This window comes from Rhineura floridana, chromosome 4, assembly GCF_030035675.1.
Source record: "Rhineura floridana isolate rRhiFlo1 chromosome 4, rRhiFlo1.hap2, whole genome shotgun sequence".
NCBI lineage: Eukaryota > Metazoa > Chordata > Lepidosauria > Squamata > Rhineuridae > Rhineura > Rhineura floridana.
In genome coordinates, this window is record NC_084483.1 from 100542602 (window position 1) to 100565085 (window position 22484).

Sequence of the window (22484 nt, forward strand, 5' to 3'; positions counted from 1 at the left end):
AAAGCAGGAATCTTTGATGGTCCTAAAATTCGTAGACTCATCAATGATTTGAATTTCACTAAATTTATGAATGACATTGAAGCTTCTGCCTGGTGCAGTTATGTCTCAGTTGTCAAGAACTTCTTGGGTAACCACAAAGCAGACAATTATGAAGAATTGGTGCAAAACATGCTTGCTAACTTTAAACATTTGGGTACTAATATGAGCCTAAAGGTACACTATCTCCATAGCCACTTAGACAGATTTCCGGATAATCTTGGTGATTTTAGTGAGGAACAAGGAGAGAGGTTCCATCAGGATATAAAGGTGATGGAGGAAAGGTATCAAGGCAGATGGGACAGACACATGATGGCAGACTACTGCTGAAGCCTCCAATGTGATTGTCCTGATGCCCCACATAAAAGAAAATCGTACACACAGCGTTTTTCTATGCATTAATTGTGATTATCTGAATCAGCTTACTTTGTTTTAATGTTATTGTACTGAATACAACGCCATTAGGTATTTCATGTTTACTTTTGTATGATTTGAGACAGTTTCCATGTCATTTGTGGGTAGGCTATGCCTGACCATTAAATTTTTTGAATTTGTTATGTTTTTCAATGGGGGCATCCATTATCTCAAAAATGAGAGCCAATTAGCAGAACCGATGCCATATTCGGAATCAGCGACACAAAGTTACCCTAAAATCGATCAAACATCATTGGCAATAAAATTAGTGTTGACCAGTATAATCCTTCTCTCCCTGCCTTTCTTTCTCCTTCTTCTCCCCCCCCTTTTCCAGGATCCTCTTCTGGCTTTAACTCACCTTCCCCTTGCAAGCCTTTTTTCAGTTCAACTTCTGGGAATCTGCAGCCCCTTCGATTGCTCCAAGGATGAAGAAACATACAAAAGGCAGTTTCTCCCCAAGAAAGTAAGGGTGCAGGACAGGAAGAAGGCTGACCCTTTCCACCCATGATGACCCCCCCTGCCACTTTGCTTACACCCATATGTGAACCTCTCTAGGTATGCGAGCTCTATGTGTTTAAGGCCTTGAGAAAAATCACGGGTGCTCAGCGGCGCCTCTTCCTTCTCCTTAGATGTGCAAGCCAAAGTCTCCTTCCTACTCCTGCTTTCCTGCCTTAGAGACTTACTACTTGCCAGCAACTCCTGCAGCTCAGTGAGCGCAGCCAAGAGCAGCGGCAGCCTCCGCCAGACATTTCATGTGCAGCTCGAAAGGCCAAGCCAGGCTGAATAGAGACTATTATCTCTAACTATTTTTAAATGCTCACAAGGAAGGGAGAAGAAGTGGTTTGCCCAGGTAGCTTCCTAGCAGCAATAGACACTGCCACTTACTGGGAGGGGGAGGGACTAGGCGGCAGGTGAATTGTGTGGGCTCACACTGGCAGGACCGTTGGATTGGCTCTGCAAGTGCATCTGCACAGCCCCAAGCACACTGCTGCTTCCTGCTCCTGGTGAGCAGCAGCGACACTTGTGCTGGAGCACATCTGCTTCAGCTCTTTGCCACTGGGCAAGGAGCTCCTGGAAGTGCAGTCAGTGCAGTTGGGCCAGGATTGATGTTGTATGTTTGGACCTCCTGTTCCCAGTCAGCAACCTGGTTGCTGTATTCTGCATTAGTTGCAGTTTCCAACCTGTCTTCAAAGGCAGCTTCATGAATAATGCATTGCAGTAATTTATCTTAAAGGTTAGCAGAGCATAGATAACAGAAACTAGCTGTCCCTCTCACGCTCCATGTCACTAGTGCCTCCAGTGAGACTACTGGATCTGAAAGTACTGCCAAGCTGTGCACCTGCTCCTTTAGGGGGCAGTGGCAGCTGGCAACATTTTGATTTGGTAGGGCTGCAGTTTTTAACTCTTGTTTTCCTCACCATAAGATTTATGCTTATTTAGGAAAGTGTGGCATAACACATGTGCAGAGTGCCATTATCTCCTCATTAAAAAAAACCAAACCCACACATACACATCAATTATTCTCTGCAAATCTGTGGGCAGGGGAAGAGCTTCCATGTAAAAAGGCCCAAGTATGATGTTCAGACAAGATTGACTCCATGTCTCTAACTTAGAAATGAAGCCGTACCACATGGCGTACGTTTTTGAATTAATGTATTCTTTGCACCTACACATCCATTGCTAAAAACCTAGACACACACACACAAACTCTGAAAATCTGGGGAACACTTGCTTCTAGTTGTATGCATCTTCCACTCCCCACCAATCATATTTTTTTATTATCCAAAACTTTTTTTTTCTAAAGTAAAAGAACGAAGTATTCCAACAAAGAAAGATTGCTTAATGTGACTGCTTCAGAGCACATCAGAACTTATTTGCAATGCCTGGCTGAAAATATGAAATAATAATCTCTGCTCATGTGCAGAGTATCCTATGTCTGAGATTAGGGAGAATATCTTCTAGGTTTGGGGAAGAATATGGAGCCAATCAACATGATATCCAGGCTGGCACAAAGCCCAAACATTTCATTTTAGAATTCACTGACACTCACAAAAATGCAAGCAAGAAATAATAGCAGAAGCATTTTCCTTCATTCTGCATTCAAGATATTCTGAAGCTAGGGGAGGGGCTTGTTGCAAGATTCACACACCTTTTCTGGAAACACTGGAAAATATTCTGGGATTTTATGTGGCTCAGATAAACCTGCCCTACCCCATCCAGCAGCTGCTTCACCTTTTAATGAGTACATGCAGGGAGATGGTTAATACAGAGCTTATTTCAACATATACACAAATCATCCATCATTTCTCCTCCCAATCGAAATTCACAAAAATAAATGCAAAATGATTAAGTAAAAGTATATTATTATTATTTATTTATTTAATTTGTATCCCGCCCTTCCTCCCAGCAGGAGCCCAGGGCGGCAAACAAAGCACTAAAAACACTACAAAACATTATAAAAACAGATCTTAAAATACATTAAAACAAAACAGCGTTAAAAATATTTTTAAAAAAACAACTTTAAAAAGGATAAAAACATTTTAAAAAACATATTAAGCAATTCTAACACAGACACAGACTGGGATAGGTCTCAACCTAAAAGGCTTGTAGAAAGAGGAAAGTTCAAAAGGCGCCAAAAAGATAGCAGAGATGGCGCCTGCCTGATATTCAAAGGGAGGGAATTCCACAGGGTAGGTGCTGCCACACTAAAGTCCGTTTCCTATATTGTGCAGAACAAACCTACTGATAAGATGGTATCTGCAGGAGGCCCTCACCTGCAGAGTGCAGTGATCGACTGGGTATATAAGTGGTAAGACAGTCTTTCAGGTATCCTGGTCCTGAGCTGTATAGGGCTTTGTACACCAAAACTAGAACCTTGAACTTGACCCAGTAGCAAATGGGCAGCCAGTGCAATTCTTTCAGCAGCAGGATGACATGTTGGTGATACCCTGCCTCACTGAGCAGTCTTGTTGCCGCATTTTGCACCAGCTGCAGCTTCCGGACCAACCTCAAGGGCAGCCCCATATAGAGTGCATTGCAGTAATCCAGCCTGGAGGTTACCAGTGCATGGAGAACAGTGGCAAGGCTATCCCGGTCCAGAAACGGCTGCAGCTGTTTCACCAGCCAAAGCTGGTAAAAGCCACTCCTAGCCACTGAGGTCACCTAGGCCTCTAGTGACAAAGATGGATCCAGGAGCACCCCCAGGCTACGGAACTGCTCTTTCAGAGGGAGTACAACCCCGTCCAAAGCAGGGAACTGACCAATTATCCAAACTCGGGAACCACCAACTCACAGCGCCTCTGTCTTGCTAGGATTCAGACTTAGTTTATTGGCCCTCATCCAGCCCACCACCAAGTCCAGGCAGCGGTCCAGGGCTTGCACGGCCTCTCCTGATTCAGATGTTACAGAGAAATCAAGTACTGAGAGATCAAGTAAGAATAACAGGGTCGCACTCCCCCTGTCCTTCTCCCGATAAAGGTCATCCATCAGGCGACCAATGCTGATTCAGTCCCATAACCAGGCCTGAACCCAGACTGGGACGGGTCAAGATAATCTGTTTCATCCAAGAGTACTTGCAATTGCTGCGCCACAACCCTCTCAATCACCTTTCCTAGGAAGGGGGTATTTGCAATTTTTCGGTAGTTGTCACAAACCAATGGGTCCAGGGTGGGCTTTTTCAGGAGTAGTTGGGTGACCGCCTCTTTCAAGGCAGCTGGAACCACTCTTTCCCACAATGATGCGTTGACCACACCCTGGATCCACTCAGTCAGGCCCCTTCAGCAAGCTTTAATAATCCAAGAAGGGCAAGGGTCAAGAGGACACATTGCTGGCCACATCATCGCAACCACCTTGTCCACGTTATCAGGCCACATCAACTGAAACCGTTCCCAAGAAGTTGCAGCAGATGTTGCACTGGACACCTCAATGGGGACTACAGTAGATGTGGATGGGGCATCAAGACTGCTATGGAGGTGAGCAACTTTACCCTCAAAGTGCCTTGCAAACAATTCACAGTGGGCCTCCGAAGGGTCTAAGACTCCATTTCCTGGAGTTGATGTCAACAGACCCCTGACAATATGGAAAAGCTCCACTGGACTGCTACTTGAGGATGCGATGGAGGCAGAGAAGTGAGCCTTCTTTGTCACCCTCACCGCCACACAGTAGGCGCGGTTATGATGTTTTACTCATGCCCGATCAGCTTCACAGCATGTCTTTCGCCACTTGTGCTCTAGCCATCGTCCAGCTTGTTTCATTGCCCTTAGCTCACTGATGAAGCAAGGTGCAAGCCGGGCTCCATAGTACCAGACAGGTTGCTCGGGGGCAATCATGTAGAGAGCCCGATGCACCTCGGTGTTCCACAGCATTACAAGGACTTCAATAGGGTCACCTGCTCTATCTACTGGGAATTCCCCCGCGGCATTCAGGAATCCAGTGGATTCCATTAGGTTTCGGGGGCGGACCATCTTAATCTGTCCACCACCCCTGCAGGGAAGGATCGGAGCCATAAGTCTAAACTTCACCAGGAAGTAATCTGACTGTGACATCCACCCACCTATCTCCAGACCACCCCTTCCTCCATCTGGAGCAAAAACCAAGTCATGGTTGTGCCCTGCCCTATGTGTTGGGCCAATGACAACTTGAGACCGCCCCATGGTCTTCATGGAGGCCATGAAGTCCCGAGCCGGAACACTAGAGGCAGCCTCAGCATGGACACTGAAATAACGCAGCACTATTGTTGTGGGCTGCTCCAATGCCACAGCCGAGATGACCTCCACCAGCTCGGTCAGGGAAGCTGCCGGGCAGCAGGGTGGACGGTACACCAGCAGCAACCCTAGTTTACTGTCTCCTCGGCCCGACACCAGGTGCAGGCCCTCACAGCCAGCTCCAAGACAGAGTGGTTTCCTGGTGACAGAGATGGAAGTTCTGTAGACCACAGCAACTCCTCCCCCCCCGTCCCTGCAGCCTGTGCTGGTGCTGCAGCGAGTATCCAGGTGGGCAAAGTTGGGTCAGATCAACTCCTCCAAGCTCACCCACCCAGGTCTCAGTAATGCACGCCAAATTGGCACCTTCATCCACAATCAAGTCATGGATGAGAGTGGTCTTATTATGTACCAAGCTGGCGTTAAACAACAACACACACAGGCCAGTGGGCACAGCAGATGAGCAACGAGGAACCAATCCATAAGAGGAGTGGCAGCAAGGAACAAAGTACAGATAGCCTTGCCTTCGCCTTCTATGGTAATTCACCACATCCCCATGGCTAATATTTCCCTCTGCCCGTAATCACTGAAATTGGGGTGGCATCACCCATGTTCCTCTGTGCTAAGACTCCTCCTAAATACCTAATATGGGCCCAACGCGAGCCCACCAACAAAGCCTGCCGGAGCAAATTATCCCAGTAGGCCTCTGCGAGAATTGGGAACTTACACAGGGCCCATCTACTCCCCCTCCTGTCTCACACCCAGGGAGGGCCAGCCTTCTGCCAGTTACAGACTCTCACTCTGAAGGCATCTGGCAACTTTCGCCTCTCATTCAGTTCACTGCACAGGCTCCCACCCTGTGCAGGAACCACACATGCGCCACACGCCCTCCCCACCACCAGTCTCCTCTAGACTGGTTTAACAGAGAACACGTTAAAAAAACAAGATGACAAAGTAATAGAAGGGGGTAGCTCCCTCACCCTCGGGACTCCCTAAGGGGCTCCCCAATGGCAGCTGGGCTTTTATGCCTCCTGGCCCAGCCAGCAGCTGTTGCAAGGGGCTGCGAGATTAACTGCATCCTCTCTCTGGAGCAAGGGCCAGGCAGGAGGTCCCAGTCCTTGCAGCACTTAACCAGGGACTTCAGCTGTCTGGACAGACAGCAGCCCAAAGGAGCTAGTAGCAGCACCCAGATGCCAGATACTCCCAGGGCAGGTCTTCTTCAGTCCCCTAGTGCTGCAGCATAGATATAGATATATAGATATTTTATAGAAAGAGAGTCTCCCTGATGTGCACGCTCTCTCTCAAGGTCACTAAAGAAGAAAAAAGCTCCTCAAAGTAGGAAACACTCCATGTTGTTTTTCTTTTTAGGACTTATACAGCACTTATTTAGGAAAATGTGCCTGTGAGGAGATATAAAACTATGAGGAGATCAGACCTTCAAAGAAACACCTCTGAGTATGCTAAGAACAGATACATGATTTTGGTAGGGCTGGAAGCGTCTCTGTCCTCCTCTCCAGTCAATGTATTGCCCTCCTAACAAGGAGTGGGACTGCACAACAGGGGCTGAAAATCTGACAAAGCTGGCAATCTTCTTAGAAACGCATAGGAGGGACCTCTTTACCATAGCAATACTTTTGGATTAGTGTTGACTGAGTGATGCAGAGAGCTGATTGGCCAAAGAACAGGAGATTGACAGAAATTCTTCCAGGGCTTCTTTGGACTTCAAATGGAAGCTGCATGTTATCAGCATATTGACAATGCACTCCAAATCCTTGGATGATGCCACTCAGTGGTTTCATGTAGTTGTTAAACAGCATGGGGGGATAAATTTGACCTGAAGCACCCCACAGAGCGTCTGAGTAGGACAAGAACCACTGTAAAGTGGTACCACCCACTCATAACTCTGACAGCTGCTTCAGAATGCCATGGCTGATGGTACTGAAAGTCAGTGAGAGATCAAGGAGAATCAGCAAAGTCACACTCTCCTGACGAAGATGATCATACAGGGTGGCCATGGCAGTTTCAGTGTCAAAACCACACTCTGAAGTGCTGTGGTGCCCACATGCAGCATGTTGTGACAACAGTCCTAGATCAGCAGTATTCTGGTAAAAAGATTTAAATATAGGCAGGCATTTTCTCTATCTCAGGCTACGGGATTACATTTTAGTGGATGATGAAACCTCTTCTGGTAGAAACCCAGCCACAGAAAGATTAGAATCTAGTGGTGTCCCTGAACCCAGTCTCACTGATGTAATGGTCTTCATGGCATCCTTTTAGAAGATGTTGTTCTTCAATTATGCCTTTTCATAATTCATTATTAGCTACAGCCATTCACATTTTGGTTCCAATTCAACAAAGCATGATAGGAACCATTGAAACAAAGCAATGATTAATTGTAAGTCTTGTTATTTTCAGTAGAATTTTATCATGACTAGCACCCTATTGGGGCCTTTTGATGCACACAGGAACAAGGAGTAGGAGTGAGTAGCCTCCCCCTTGATGTCACATGCTCCCATCTAGGTCTTTCCCTACCACATGTAGCCTTCACACAAATAGTAATATGCATAAAAATTTCCATGGTATCTGGAATCCCAGTCACGGAAGACTTCATATGTATAACTATACAGGTGAAGGCTCCATTCCTACAGACATTCATGCTGTATGCACAGACAGGAAAGGAGCATACCATGTTGTGGGGCAGGATTACTCAGCACAGCATAGTCCCACTCCATGCGTTCATCATAATGCCTATGTTTGGGTAGCTACGTTAAGACCTTTATCACTTGCATGTGCAGGAGAAGAATATAAAACATTTCTTTAGAAAATGTAAATGTATGGATTCTTTTTTAAAAACATGAATACCACTGTCATAAAAATTACATGCAATTTGGGTGACGGGAGAAGAGCTTATTGGAAAATATCTATGTCCAATGCAGAATACAATTGGAAAACATTTTTATTCCACATAGACCCAATGTGATGCAGCCTTCTCCCCCCCTTTACCTCCCAAACAGTCCAGATTATCAAACCTTTCCAATTTGATGTTTTTATAATAGTTGTTTTGAGTGATTTCAGAGGTAACTTGGAACTGGTACCTCTAATTGCCATGCAAAACACTGTTGCCCTTTCCTTCGGGTAGGGCAAAACAACTGTGTCATTCTCATTTGTTACACTCGATTTCCACTAGTTAAGAGCAGTCTGATTGCTTTAATCATTCTCTAAGGCCGCAAAGACTTCCTCCACCACCCCCAAGTTCCAATTCATTATTATTTCATAGAGGCTTTTCTATCATAGAATCATAGAATCATAGAATCATAGAGTTGGAAGGGGCCTATAAGGCTATCAAGTCCAACCCCCTGCACAATGCAGGAATCCAAATCAAAGCATTCCTGACAGATGGCTGTCCAGCTGCCTCGTCACCCCCTATTTGTCATTACTTTAAAATGAAAAACAGGATTCCCTAAATGAAGACCAAGTGAGAAAATTCTGTCTTGCAGAAAGATACTTTTTGAAAATAAAGGTAGATACTCACCCATATGGCATTGTCCAGCTTTACTCACATGAATGAAATACAGGTTTTTGGGTTATTGCTGTTACTGTTTTGTGCCTTTGACCATCTCAGTTTTCTGCCACCTTCAGAAGAATCATCTGTTAAAACGTAAAGTACTTCCCACTACCGGCAGACATGGCTCTCAGGAGAAAAAGGAAGAGGTAGAAGTGGGTCAGTTTCCAATTTAGCCACCTCCATGTCTTTGCAACTAGGGTGCATCTTTGCATATTGGAATGGAGAGAAGCTCTAAAGAGCCAGCCATGGCTCCATTCCAAGCAGTAGTGCCATCACTGTTGTTGCTCTACAGAAGTGGCATAAGCAACAGAGCCGACGCTGAGCCAGCAGGAGTGAGATGGTTGCCCCAGCTCTTAACTGGCTCCCTCTCATCTCTGACCTTGGCCCTAGGGCCATTGTTGTGAGTAGAGAGGAGCCTGTTTCTAATGGATCAAGGCTTAGCCTAGCATATGTGAAGTACCAACAAAGTAGCATGCCTTTGAATATGCCTACAGGGATTTTGTCTCAATAATCACTAGTAGTGTGTGGTGGGGTGGGGCAGAATCGTGGAGCTACCCTCCTGATGCTGGCATTGTCACATCTTGACCAGATGATGATGGGGTGGGGCAGGGTGGCGGCCAGGTCGGGGTTGTGCAGACACATCACTGAGAGTTGTGGATAGGTTCCATCACTGCAGCCCTAAACTTCCCACTATGTTGCCCTAACTCAATGCTGTCCATGAAAGCTGAAGAGGCACTGGTGTCACGAAGGAAACACCATGGTGCGGCCCTGCCACACCAGCCACCACAGCTGACTTGCCAGAACAAGTTCCACAAGTCTAAAACCAGGGGGAAATGTTTTCACACTGAAGGGCACAACTTGTAGACCAGATTGTGATTAGTAATGAGCATGCTGTCTCTCACTTGAGTCAGAATGTACAGTTCATTTCTCAAGAAAATCAGAAAACAAACCACTTTCCAGGACCATTCCAAACCTTGGACCATGTTGCACTTCTGATGATGTCACTGGGAGCCTGATGGGGTCTGAAGAGCTCTCCATCCCTAATGAAAACTGTCCATGCCACTTCCACCCCATCACTTCCCGTAAAACACGCCTGCTACTGACACAATGTCACCCCTGTTATGTCCAAGATGCTGCTGCGGCAGAATCCTGAGTATTGTTGCACGCCTCCCCAGTCTCCAAGCAGGGAGATTTCAGGGGTCCCTGCGCTCACCCTGGGCTTGGTTCCCTTGGGAAGAAGGTCAGCTGAGACTGTGGTGTCTTTATGAAATATGGTTTATTTATTTACACACATTCCAACCTGAGCTTAGGATGGAGGGCTTCAAGGCATCAGCAGTCCAATATCCAGCTTTCCCATCAGGGTTGCAGGAGGCATCCTAAAGCCATGGTGCAGAGAGACAGCGTCTCTGCCTGCCTCCAGTTCCCAGCCATTCTCAGACAACTCTAAACACACTCAAAGCACAAACCTCTGCTGGCTGCCAGGAAGGAGGGGGTGAAGGCTCTCCTGAAGAGTTTCAATGACAAAAGGATCTTCCTGGCCCATTCACCAGTTGCTGGGCACCTGAAAGACCCATTAGCAAACTGGCCACTCTATTAGCTTAACAAAAGAAACTCATCTGACCAGCAGAGCCAGCCCCTCCCCCAAGGCACAGGATTCCAAATCAGAGGCTGGACGAGGACCCACAGGGATCATCCATTCCAACCCCCAAACTCACACTACCCCCTTCCCTGAAAAGGTCTGCCTCAGACCTGCAAACAAACAACAGAATAACAGCTTTTCCTACAAAGAAATAACATGTATAGGTTGGTAATATACATCATTAAAAGCATAGTCATATTACAGTCTTATTTCTACACAAGTACAAAAACAATCCATTCCTTTAAAGCATGTGTTCAAATAACTGCTCTCTCTTTAGGCTTCCTCTTCTTTCTTAGAGCCCCCAGTCAGTTCTGCATCCAGACAGCTTACCCAGTCCTCATAGCTTAGCAGTGGCCAAGACACTGAGTTCCCAACATGTTTAAGCAATATTACAGCCTCAGTACTGGAGCTCCTTTGTCCTGCCTTGTGCCACTGCAGCACAGTAGCCCTCAACCACATGGACATTTTTCCCTTGCTCCCCCAACAGTTGTACACCCACGCACAATCCAACAGTCACAGAATAGTAAATCTTAACATTAAAACCGTATTGCAAAAACCTATCAGCATAATTTCTAAAAAATCATTAAACAGCTCATATCCCCACAACCATGCAAAAAGCACAAATGAACAGCATTTCAAAAGGCAATACTAAAACCACCAGAAGAATGCCTTCAGCAAATGAGTACACAGTCCCATAAGCACAACCCTCATCCCCAAACCATGCAGTTGCTCTCATGGCCCTTTGTCTTGGGGCTTCATGGAGTTCCCAGTCCAAGCTGATCCCTTCTGCTGCCTGCAGGGGGTTGGGACTCCTCTCCAGGAACAGATTTGTTTCCTCATCAGCACATGGGAGGCTGTAGCCATTTTCCTCCCACTCTCTGCTCTGGGAAAAGTCTTTAAGCCAGTCCACTTGATCTCCTGCCCCAAACTCCAAATCAAAGTTCTGCCACAAGTCTTTATCTGGGGACATCTTCTTCAGGACTAGCTGGCCTAGCCCACCCAGGTTGGCAGAAAGAAATCTTCTCTGTTCTCCCTCACCATTTCCAGTGTGAATCATGGGCCCAAACAGAGGCAGGTAACCCTTCCAGTGTCTCTTGCCCTCGAAACCCACAGGGCGCTAGGTGCCTCTCACTGCTGGAATTTGCCCAAGGACTGCACCCATCATAAGAGCTGCATCCCACCCTATAAGACTATTATGGGGCACCCAAGGGCCAAAGTCACTTGGGGATTTTATCTCACCCATCTCTCCAGGGGCTGGAAGCTCCTCTTGGACTTGCACTCCCACCTTAGGCTTCTCCTCCTGCACTTTTTTTTGCACAGCCATTTCTCCAGGCTCTGGCAGCTCCTCTCACACACACGCCTCCAACTTTTCCTCCTGCACTTTCTCTTCCACAGCTGGCACACACGGAGTGAAGAAATCCATCAACAGCTGCTCTTTCCCAGCCTCTAGTTCACCTTTCTCCAAGGCTTTTTCTTCCTCCTGCATTACTTCTTTAGCAGCAGGCTCACATGGAGCAGAGAAATCTATCAGCATCATCTCTTCTCCAGCCTCTACTCCACTTTCTTCCAAGGCATCTTCGTCTTCATTTTCCAGCCTGTCCTCCTTCAACTCTTGGGGTTTTACTTCCAGCTTTCTGCTGTCTTCTCCCCTGGCAGGCTCCTGGACAATCACAGCTTCTTCTTCTTCCTCTGCTACTGACTGCAACTCCTTACAGCCCACTCCCTCCAGCTGCCCATCCACTTTCTGGATCTCTTTAGCCACCTCCATCTGGGTGCTCTGCAGCTGGACTCCTGGGTCACCCTCGACCCCTTGTAGTGGCTGATCAGGCAGGGCTCTCACCTCCTCACATGGGATCTCCTTTTCCCCTCCAAAGGTGCTTCCCAATATCTCCCTCATTTGTTGCCAGTGCTCCTGGCACTCTCGTCGCCTTTGCTCTGCTTGCTGCTGGAACATCAATTTAATCTGTTCCAGGAGGGTTGCTGTTTCTCCCTCCACTTTAGCTCAGGCACACCTTGCTCCCAATGTTTCTTCTAGGAAACTCAATTGCACTCCTGACATCAGTGTTGCACGCCTCCACAGTCTCCAAGCAGTGAGATTTCAGGGGTCTCTGTGCTTGCCCTGGGCTTGGTTCCCTTGGAAGGTCAGCGGAGACTGTGGTGTCTTTATGAAATATGATGTATTTATTTACACACATTCTAACCTGAGCTTAGGATAGAGGGCTTCAAGGCATCAGCAGTCCAATATCCAGCTTTCCCATCAGGGTTGCAGGAGGCATCCTAAAGCCATGGTGCAGAGAGACAGCGTCTCTGCCTGCCTCCAGTTCCCAGCCATTCTCAGACAACTCTAAACACACTTAAAGCACAAACCTCTGCTAGCCGCCAGGAAGGAGGGGGTGAAGGCTCTCCTGAAGAGTTTCAATGACAAAAGGATCTTCCTGGCCCATTCACCAGTTGCTGGGCACCTGAAAGACCCATTAGCAAACTGGCCACTCTATTAGCTTAACAAAAGAAACTCATCTGGCCAGCAGAGCCAGTCCCTCACTCCAAGGCACAGGATTCCAAATCAGAGGTTGGAAGGAGACTCACAGGTACCATCCATTCAAACCCCCAAACTCACAACAGTATTAAGGATCATGGGAAATAAAATTCTCATGGCTCCCAAAATGTCAGAATTTATAGGAACTATGTTCCTACCACCATGAGGTACATTTGAAGGAGAAAGAAAAGGAGCATTTGGGGCAGTAGCAGAAAGACTTCCTAATAGAGTGTGCCTATTGTGAACCAGACCCAAACATACAAGATGTTTGGGCTTTGTTCATAATTGGCACCAAGGGGAGGTCAGTCTTTGAGTTGACTGTTCTGAATCCCTGTCTCCCCATTATCACTTTCAGTGACATCACTTGAGACCAGGTATCTAGTTTGTCTTAGAAATTATGTACTAATTGCTGTTGCCTTTTAATATTCAGTGTTAATGCAATGGTTTGTGTTGTGCAGACAGGCAGAGCTTGGAAAAGTTACTTTTTTGAACTACAACTCCCATCAGCTCCAGCATGGTCACTGGATTGGGCTGATGGGAGTTGTAGTTCAAAAAAGTAACTTTTCCAAGCTCTGCCAGGGCCTTACTTGAGGATTCAGATAGGCATGGTGAAATCTCACTGGTCAAGACTTCTCTCACATGCCTGATGGTTTTCAAAGACTGTCATATATTTCACCATTCATAACTGGTGTGTAGCTCAGTCCTATGCATATTTACTTGTAAGTCAGTTTTATTAGTTCTATAAAACCTGCTCCCAAGTAACTGTACATAGATTTGCAGCCTGAATCACACATAACTATGCATTCTTTGGAAACTAGTTAACTTTTTGAGGTTTTGTTGGCATATTAGCATCTCGGCTCCAAAATATTCAAAACTTCTAATAGTTTGAATTTTAATTATAGTTTATGTGGTTTTCTCAAAGATGTGCAGGCAAAAGCAAGGCATCTCAACTTTTTCTGGGATTTCTTTCTGGCTACCAGAGCATGCATATGTTATGAATGAATACCTTTTGCTTTCAAGGTTGTCTAGTTCGTCGACAAACTTCTTGCATACTACATGCCATGCTGATAAAGCAGTTGCAGCTGTAAAATGAAGTTCTTTTATTTCAGCTGCAAGTTTTTGTAGCTGGACCATGTTTTGTTAAAAAGCAACTGATGTTTTGTGCAATTTTTTAAAACTCTATTGGCAGTAAAATACACAATAGTTTTTCCAACTTCAATTAAATATCAAAACAAATTTGAATTGTTTTTGCCTTCAAAGGTAAAAAGAATAGAGAATGAAAGAGGTCCCTAAGTACATTTATATTTTCCTTCCATGTTTACAATACCTGAAACAGTGGTAAGTGGTACATCCTTCTGAGAGTTAAAATTTGCCAAATCTCTCATGTGTTCCTTCTTTCTGACATTTGGCTGTGGCAGTCACACAAATCCAAGCACCTTTCAATTCCTAACAATGTTAAATTAAATAATGGCTTGTGAATGTATGAAAGCCGTTGTTCATATTTTTGTGTGTTTTTGATGCACTTTTTAGATTCAGTGCTAATACAACAAAACCAACCAAGCCAGAATATTAGGATTTAGCCCAGTGTGAGCCCCATTAAATTAGCTGATCCAAGTACAGTGGATCAACAGCTCAGTGCATGTGGCTGCTATGTACATCAATGATTTATATGCTGTAGTGCAGTGGTAGAGAGCTGCTGCCAGTCAGTATAGGTAACACTGAGTTAGATGGTTTGACTTTGTATAAGGTGACTTCTATTCCTATGATGTCCTTTTGCTTTTAATTTATTTAGTCATCATAAATTAAAGTGCTTCCAAGTATTTATTACTCATTATCATTATTTAGGAAGAACCATGAATGTACACAACATCTATGAACTAACAAAACCAAAGAAAGACAGGTACCTTATCTCAAGGAACTTACAATCTAAATTTCGACAGTGAAAGGGAAAATGAAGGGAGGTGGAATGAAGAGAGAGAGAAGAGTAAGAAGGTATGAATGCAAACACACATTACTTTGTTCATCTTTGCATATACAGTCCAACACTACAATAGCCATTTAAGTAAGCATTTCCTTCCACTTTTATTTGGTTTTAGCTGATTGTTTTGTGCTTTGAATAGAAACTGGAAATCTTCTGAAGACTGTGAAGTAAAGAGAGTTTAAGAAAATGATGAATGGGTGGTGGGCATGATGAATGATCAAGCATTGAATTACCTGAATAGCATTGGTTACATTCCAACCAGCTTCCCAGGTGGTGATCAATGTAGCCTCAGCATTTTGCATGTGAGCCTGGATCTGATGGGGATCTTGGTCTTGGGACTGGGCATTAAACCCCATGAAAGCTGTTTGAGTTGGTTCCTCTCCCTCTTCATTGTGGGTCCTGTAGAGTTCATCATGTCTGGCAAAATTTACATTTTCTTCATCTGTATATAGGCAACCTTTCCATTGCACTATTTTCAAAAACAGGGAGTTGGTACTCCAAAAATGATCCAAAAGAGATGAAAACATTTGCTTCATACAAGCTATCCTGCCTACCAAATAGTTATACAAATGGGACTGTTGTTACTGATGCTAATTCTGCAGAAGTATTATTATCCTATTAGGAATTTTGCAAGATGTACACTGACAGAGTAACTGTGCTATATAAAGCCCTTAATTTCTTAGCCCTTAATTTCTGTCGGTCCAAAATGCCAGTGCCAGAAGACTATCTGCACTGGTCCTCAAGGTGCTGCTCAGAATCAATAAGTTGCCTACAGACTAACAGCTCCAGTTCAAATCCTTTCAGTTATGGTCATTACGTAGGCCAGTCAATCATGAAGCAGCTACAAGTGGTTGCCAGAATATATTGTTAGGTATTATGCAAGCAACCCTTCTATTACAACCAGCTATGCCTCCACAAAATAATTTATTTCCTTAAAGCTCAAAATTGACTGCTGCTGCCAAAATGAATTCTAAAATGTTTTCTAGGTAATAGGCAGACTAATAGTTCAAGTGTTTTTTAGGGTGAGTCATACTATCCTTAAAAACATTTCTCCACATTCAGGTGAACATTTAGAAATTGATACGAAAACATGTAAAAACTAATCATTTGTTCAAATTCACCTACAGAAAATAGAAACTTAGAAAGGGGTCCTTTCTCCAAGTATGAGGAATTTCTATTATTTGGATCTTGTCCTAACTTGAGACATTTTTATGACACTTGACTTTAGTCCTCCTTACAGAGCTTGGGAGAAATGTACAGGATGCCATGTAATGCTTTCCAAAATGTGATTTATTATCTATTCTTAAGTTCTGGTTCATGTTGCACTGTCTCTTTTTTGTGGAAAAAAATCCAATTCTTTAATTTGTTGTTGTTATGTGCCTGATGCTTAACGAGGACCTCTGTCAATCTTGTACACTCTGTTCCCCAGGACAATGATCTGCTCCAGGTGTAGAAGCTCATGTATGTGCTTGAAATAATTTCTCATGAGAATTCCTTGCACATGTGGATATGTACTTTTCATTGAAATGAATGGGACAGTCCACATTTGGACGGCTATGTTTTCTACTCTATAGAGGACAGTCCTCTGTTTGAAGGGCCATCAGAGGATAGTCATTTTTAAGGTGCCCTCTATTTAGAAGAGCTTTTTGGTCCCAATCTGCTTTAAAGATAATGCACCATACGAAGGGAGAATTGAGGGCTCAAAGTTGCCCTTAAACAGCTAGAGCTTGGACAGCAGACTGAACAGGCACACATCTTACTTGGTCACAATCTTCCCCGTTATGGTGAGGCGTATTGTATTTCCATTTAAATTAGAGAAATAATTTGTAAATTTGCATGCATATTTGCATATTCACATTTTATGTAAATCAACAGCCTCTTTTGTCCTATTTTTGGGTGATGCATTTCCTCTCCCTTGGCAATGTGTGTAAGTGGCCACCCTACCCCACATATACAAGATCTGCATCCTAGCACATGAACCTGATATCGGTATGTGTCTCAAAGAAATGGAGAAATATAATGATAGTTTTGTGTGTCTGAAAGCATTGCTTCCCACACTGATTTTTGGCCCTCTTCTGCTGGATGAGTTATTTCCTCTACTGAAGTGAATTTTATCAGTTGCATTCTCTGCCAAATTGGCCCTTGAAAAAAAATGCAATCTGCTTCTTTTTGCATCACAGCTCGAAACAGGTAATTCTACCATGGCTTAAATTCCTGCCATCCATGTTTAGGATGACCTGACTTCATTCATGTTTCAAACAGCTGGAACTAGCAAAAGACAGAATCTGATTATTCTGCACTTCTGAATTTTTATTACTGATGAAGGATTGTCATTATGGTAGATGTTGATATTACTGCAGGGGAAAACACATTTGGTTGATTCACTGAGTAAATTCTACGAGAAAGGTATAATCTTAATAAGATGCGTAATTAGCATTTTTAAAAGCCTTTTTATTAGATTGGAATACAGATAAGAATTATTTAAACACCCTTGACTGAGAAACTAAATTACATCAGAAGCAAAACTTTCACAGTTGATCATTTTACATTTGATTTATTATATGTGGGGCCAATGCATTTTCTGATTGTATCTTGCCAATGGATTATACTGTTGCCTTTGAAAAAAATCTATGCAACACAGTACTTAAAAAAAAATCCTTGAAATATGTTGGACATTTGCTTCCTCAGTTAGGAAATAGCCAAAAGTATCAAAATTTTCATTTTGCTGTACTTGGTGTACTTGCAATAATGTGACTAGATTAGATATTTAAGGCCTAATTTAAAAGTACTTTTAGTTAAAGGAAGGATGTTGTATATTGTCCAAATTACAAAAAGATGCCTCCTGACCCTTATTTTAATTTAATAGCATTTCCTCCCAATTATTCCTCACAATAAAAAAGCATTTTCCTATGTTAGTTATAAGGAACAAAATACAGCACTATATTGTGTTTTAACCATGTTTTTAATTTTTGTTTGGTTTGGTGGAAACTTTGAACCAAATTGTTTATTGTAATAAACCAGCAATATACACCAGAATAATAGTGTTCATCATAGTGAAGTAATTCACATTAAAACTTGGGTGTTGAGGTAGCAGATAAAAGTGAATGCTAAGCTAAAATATTTGTCAGTTTTATTTTTACCCTGAAAGTTGCCCTTTGTACAAGGCTGAGCACTTTATTGAAAAATTGGATAACCTGTGAAAAACTAAGGAGGGAGGAGAAGAAACCTCTAAGTTCCTGAGCAAACTATCAAGGAACACTGACAAACCTTTGAAGAAGAGCCCTGGGGCAGCGACTCAGATGACCTCCTGTAGTAGTCCTTCTTACACATCCCATGTAAGTCTTTCCCTAGCTAGGGCTGGACTGCAGCTGGCAGCTGCTAATATTCACATAGATCTGGAAAATCAGGTGGACTCTTGGTCAGTTTGGCAAGTGAACTTGCATGAGCTGAATACTTTGGGGCTGGCTAGCTCAGCAACTGTATAGCTTCTTCGGCTAATTCTGCGGGGCTTCTCCAGTTAGACTTCCCTTTAAGACAGGGATGAAGAACCTGTGGCCCTCCAAAAGATTCCTGGCTATCAACTTGAAGGCACATAACAACAACAACAACAACCAGTTCCAATTATCCCCGACCATAAAATGAAAAGTATATGAAGGGTATTTAGCTGAGATCAGTTCAACATTAATGTGTCAAATGGCAAACCTAGACCTGTATCCCAAGAAATAAGTCCTATTGAACTCAGTGAGATTGACCTCTGAACAAACATGCCTTGGATTAGCTTGCATATTTCAAATCCTATGCACACTTCTTTTTATTTACATATTGTTTTCATTTATAAAAACATTTATACCCAGCTGTTAAGTCATAAAAAACATACCCCAAGGAAGCTAAATAAAAGGAATAACCCCATTTAGTAGTGTCCTTTTGGCAGTCACCTGCTTCTAGTGGTGCACTGTCAGCAGCAGTCATGGAGAGAAATACCTTCCTGCAAGAAGTGTGCTAGACTTGCACCAGAACAACACAGTTACAGTGTCCTGGGGGTGGGGTCAGTGGCGTCACTAGGGTTGGTGTCACCCAGTGTGGTAACTCATGATGTCACCCCCATGGACCTCCTCCCGTACCAGACAATACAGAATCCTTAGTAATGTTTTTTGTACTAATGTTACTCGTAAATCGTAATTCCCGTATATCACTGAATATAATGACAATAGTAGTGACATAAACAACTAGCAAAATTAAAATTACACCTTTAAATTACAATATCATACGCCCAGCCTAAATGTATTTACATTTACATAGTTTCATGTGGTTAAGGTGAAAATTCGGTAAGAAAACAATAGAATTCGAAGTAAAAACGTTTAAGAACTACATCAAAATTGATAATATCGCAAGATTGGAAAGCCTTGACTGTCCCATGGTAGATCACAAATAGTTCTTTATAAGTTCTTTATAAGTTTCAGCTTTGAAAAGCTCCTCTCACATGAAGTTGGAAAGACTCACAGGGTTGTTGGAAAGACTACACACACACACACACACACACACAACATAATAGTTTATTGTCAAACCAGTTGGTCATTGCAGAACTGCCTAATTGTTTTAAAAATAGGATTGGAGAAGAAGGGAAAGATTTCCAACACAAACACAATTCTTTGTTATGTTTACTCAGAAGTCCCATTAATTTACAACACAATCCTAACCATGTCTACTCAAAAGTAAGTCCTAATGAATTCAATGGGGTTTACGCCAGGTACATGGGATCAGCATTCCTTTACTCCCAGAAAAGCAAGTATTGGATTAAAGCTTTCATATTGGAAAGGTTTTCAAAGCACTGCCCTCTCCAGCAGCCCAGGGTCTGACTGCTACACACAAGAGAAAAAAAACTTTAACCCATATTCATACTTACTCAAACTGAAGACCTCAAAACCACCATTTTGACATTGTAATGAAGCCTAAGCACTGCCTGGGTCAACAGATCACAAGCCTGGCTCCCCTTATTGGCTACAATCCTGAAAGCGCGGGATTAGAGGCCAGAGCTTGGAAAAGTTATTTTTTGGAACTTTAACTCCCATCAGCCCAATCCAGTGGCCATGCTGGCTGGGGCTGATGGGAGCTGTAGTTTAAAAAAGTAACTTTTCCAAGCTCTGGCTAAAAGCTGCTATACAGATTGGTTAAAAAACAGATTAAACAGTCACGGGGGGGCTGACGTTTTGGTGTATATCTCGGGAACCAGACGACCTAAAAACTTAGTGTTTTTTTTAAATTGAAGCTGAGAGTCCGGAGATTAAGGTAAGTTAGCTGGGGACCCAGAGGGCACCCCCCAAAACTGGAAAATCCAGACAAAAATCGGGCACCTGGTAACCCTACTCCTGGGAAGCCACTCAGGCACGCAGCCCAAGAGCAGGTAGGGGATTCAAACCTCCCACCTAAAATTCACAGCTGATGAGCAGGCAGGCCAGGCAGGATGGGGGGAAAAACCGCTCTGCAGCCAAAGAGTGGGAGATTCCCCAAGAGGGAAGTGGCTGGTGAATTTGAGAGGTTTGGCTCGCTGGGAAGTCGCCGTTCCGGGCTGTTTCATTCCATTCCGGAGGGCATTTTGGTTGTTAAAGGGTTAATAAAATCCTATTGGAATGGTTTTTGTTCCTAAATGTTGTTCTCAAGTGTCTCTAACACATCCCAGTGTTTTTGGCATCAATTTCTTTTATAAAGGGCCCATTCCAGCCTGTTCCGTTCCATTCTGGCTTTTATACTGTCCCGTAAAAATACACCCCATATAATCCTAACCATGTCTACTCAGAAGTAGGCCCTAATGGAGTATTGGATTAAATACTTTCATATTTGACTCTTGCATAGAAGAGGAAAAACAACTTTAAGCCATATTACTTACACAAACTGCAAAATCTGAAAGCCTCCATTTTCTGACGTTGAAATTAAGCTTAGGCATGCCTGGATCAAGAAGTCACAACCTGGCTTCATTTATTGGCTACAATCCTGAAAAGGAGGGGTTAGAGCCAGAGCTTGAACAAGTTACTTTTTAAAGCTACAACTCCCATCAGCCCCAGCCAGCGTGGCCACTGGATTGGGCTGATGGGAGTTGTAGTTAGAGCTAGGAGCTGTTCTAAAGATCTGTAAAACAGATTTAAGAGTCGCGTGGTGGGGCGGTTGACATTTTGGTGTATATCTCGGGAACCAGACCACCTAGAAGCTTAATTTTTTTAAAATTGAAGCTGAGAGTCTGGAGATTAAGGGGTGCTAGCTGGAGAGCCGGAGGGGTCCCCCAAAAACCAGAGACTCCAGCCGAAAACTGGAGATCTGGTAACCCTAGTCCCAACCCCCTGCAGGCAGCAACAGGCATCAGCTTGGACTGGGAATTCCATGAAGCCCCAAGACAAAGGGCCATGTTGGCAACCACATGGTCTGGGGTGGGGGTTGTGCTTATGGGACTGTGTACTGATTTGTACTGATTTGCTGCAGGGATTCCTCTGGTGGTATTGCCTTTTTGAAATGCTGTTGATTTGTGTGTTTTTTGCATGTGTGTGGGGATATGAACTGTTCAATGATTTTTTAGGAATTATGTTGATAGGTTTTTGCAATAAGGTTTTAATGTTAAGATTTACTATTCTGTGTCTGTTAGATTGTGGGTGTATGTACAACTGTTTGGAGGAGCAAGGAAAAATGTGCATGCAGTTGAGGGCATGCTTAAACAAGTTGGGAACTCAGCATCTTGGCCACTGCCAAGTTATGAGGTCTGGGTGAGCTGTTTGGATGCAGAATTGTGACTGGGGGCTCCAAGAAAGAAGAGGAAGCCTAAAGAGAGAGTAATTAATTGAAAAAGTGCTGTAAGGGAATGGACTGTTTTGTACTTGTTTGGAAATGAGACTGTAATATGACTATGCTTTTAATGATGTATGTAATATTTGCAAGAGTTGAAATGAATCACAAATACTCGTTAGAAGGAACAAACTTTATTTAGCTGTCTGTTGCAGCATAACCAAGAGCTCCGCTTTCGTTTTCCTACTGGTCCCTCTCCCAACTGATTCCCCCATACAACTATATCTAATTCACTTGAGTTCCTACTCACATTACATCTCCCTTTTTTTAAAAAAAGTAAAAGATAGAAACTACTGTCTATATCGAATTGGTTTTCTGATCACTCTGCCTCTTGATGTAGCAACAGGTAACTCAGAGTCCAAAATCTTCTCTGGTATATCGCTGGCACTTTGTGCTACAGCTGTTCCACTTTTGTTGTCTTGAGACTCTGATAGGTCTACCTCTGATGGAGGTGCAGTTGCAGTCTCAGTAGTCTCATCCATTTTTGGTTCACAACTTGGAGTGCTTTGAAGATCTCTTCTGTTCCTTCGGTAGACAGCTAAATCATCAGTCTGAACCAAATATGATCTTGGAGTCATGTTTTGTCCAGTCACTTTCGCTGGTTTCCACACTCCATTTTTCCGAACGGTAACAGAATCACCAACCTGCAAAGGTGGTAAAGACTTTGAACCTTTGTCAAAGTAAAGCTTCTGTTTTTCTTGTCTTCTCTTCAGATGTGTCTGTATGTCACCTTTTACCTGCTGAGGTAGTAACAACGGTGCTGAGGTAGGCAACCTGGTTCTTAA

General features: G+C 43.7%; 1 protein-coding gene across 1 annotated transcript in view; it reads right to left on the bottom strand.

Annotated features, from left to right (window-relative positions):
• Positions 1 to 15398, bottom strand: part of LOC133384166 (vesicular inhibitory amino acid transporter-like) — a 32867-nt gene extending 17469 nt beyond the window's left edge. The window contains exon 1 of the mRNA XM_061626088.1: positions 15105 to 15398. Coding sequence (XP_061482072.1) covers positions 15105 to 15398 — 294 coding nt within the window. The remainder of the gene's footprint in view (positions 1 to 15104) is intronic.
• Positions 15399 to 22484: the final 7086 nt, after the last annotated feature.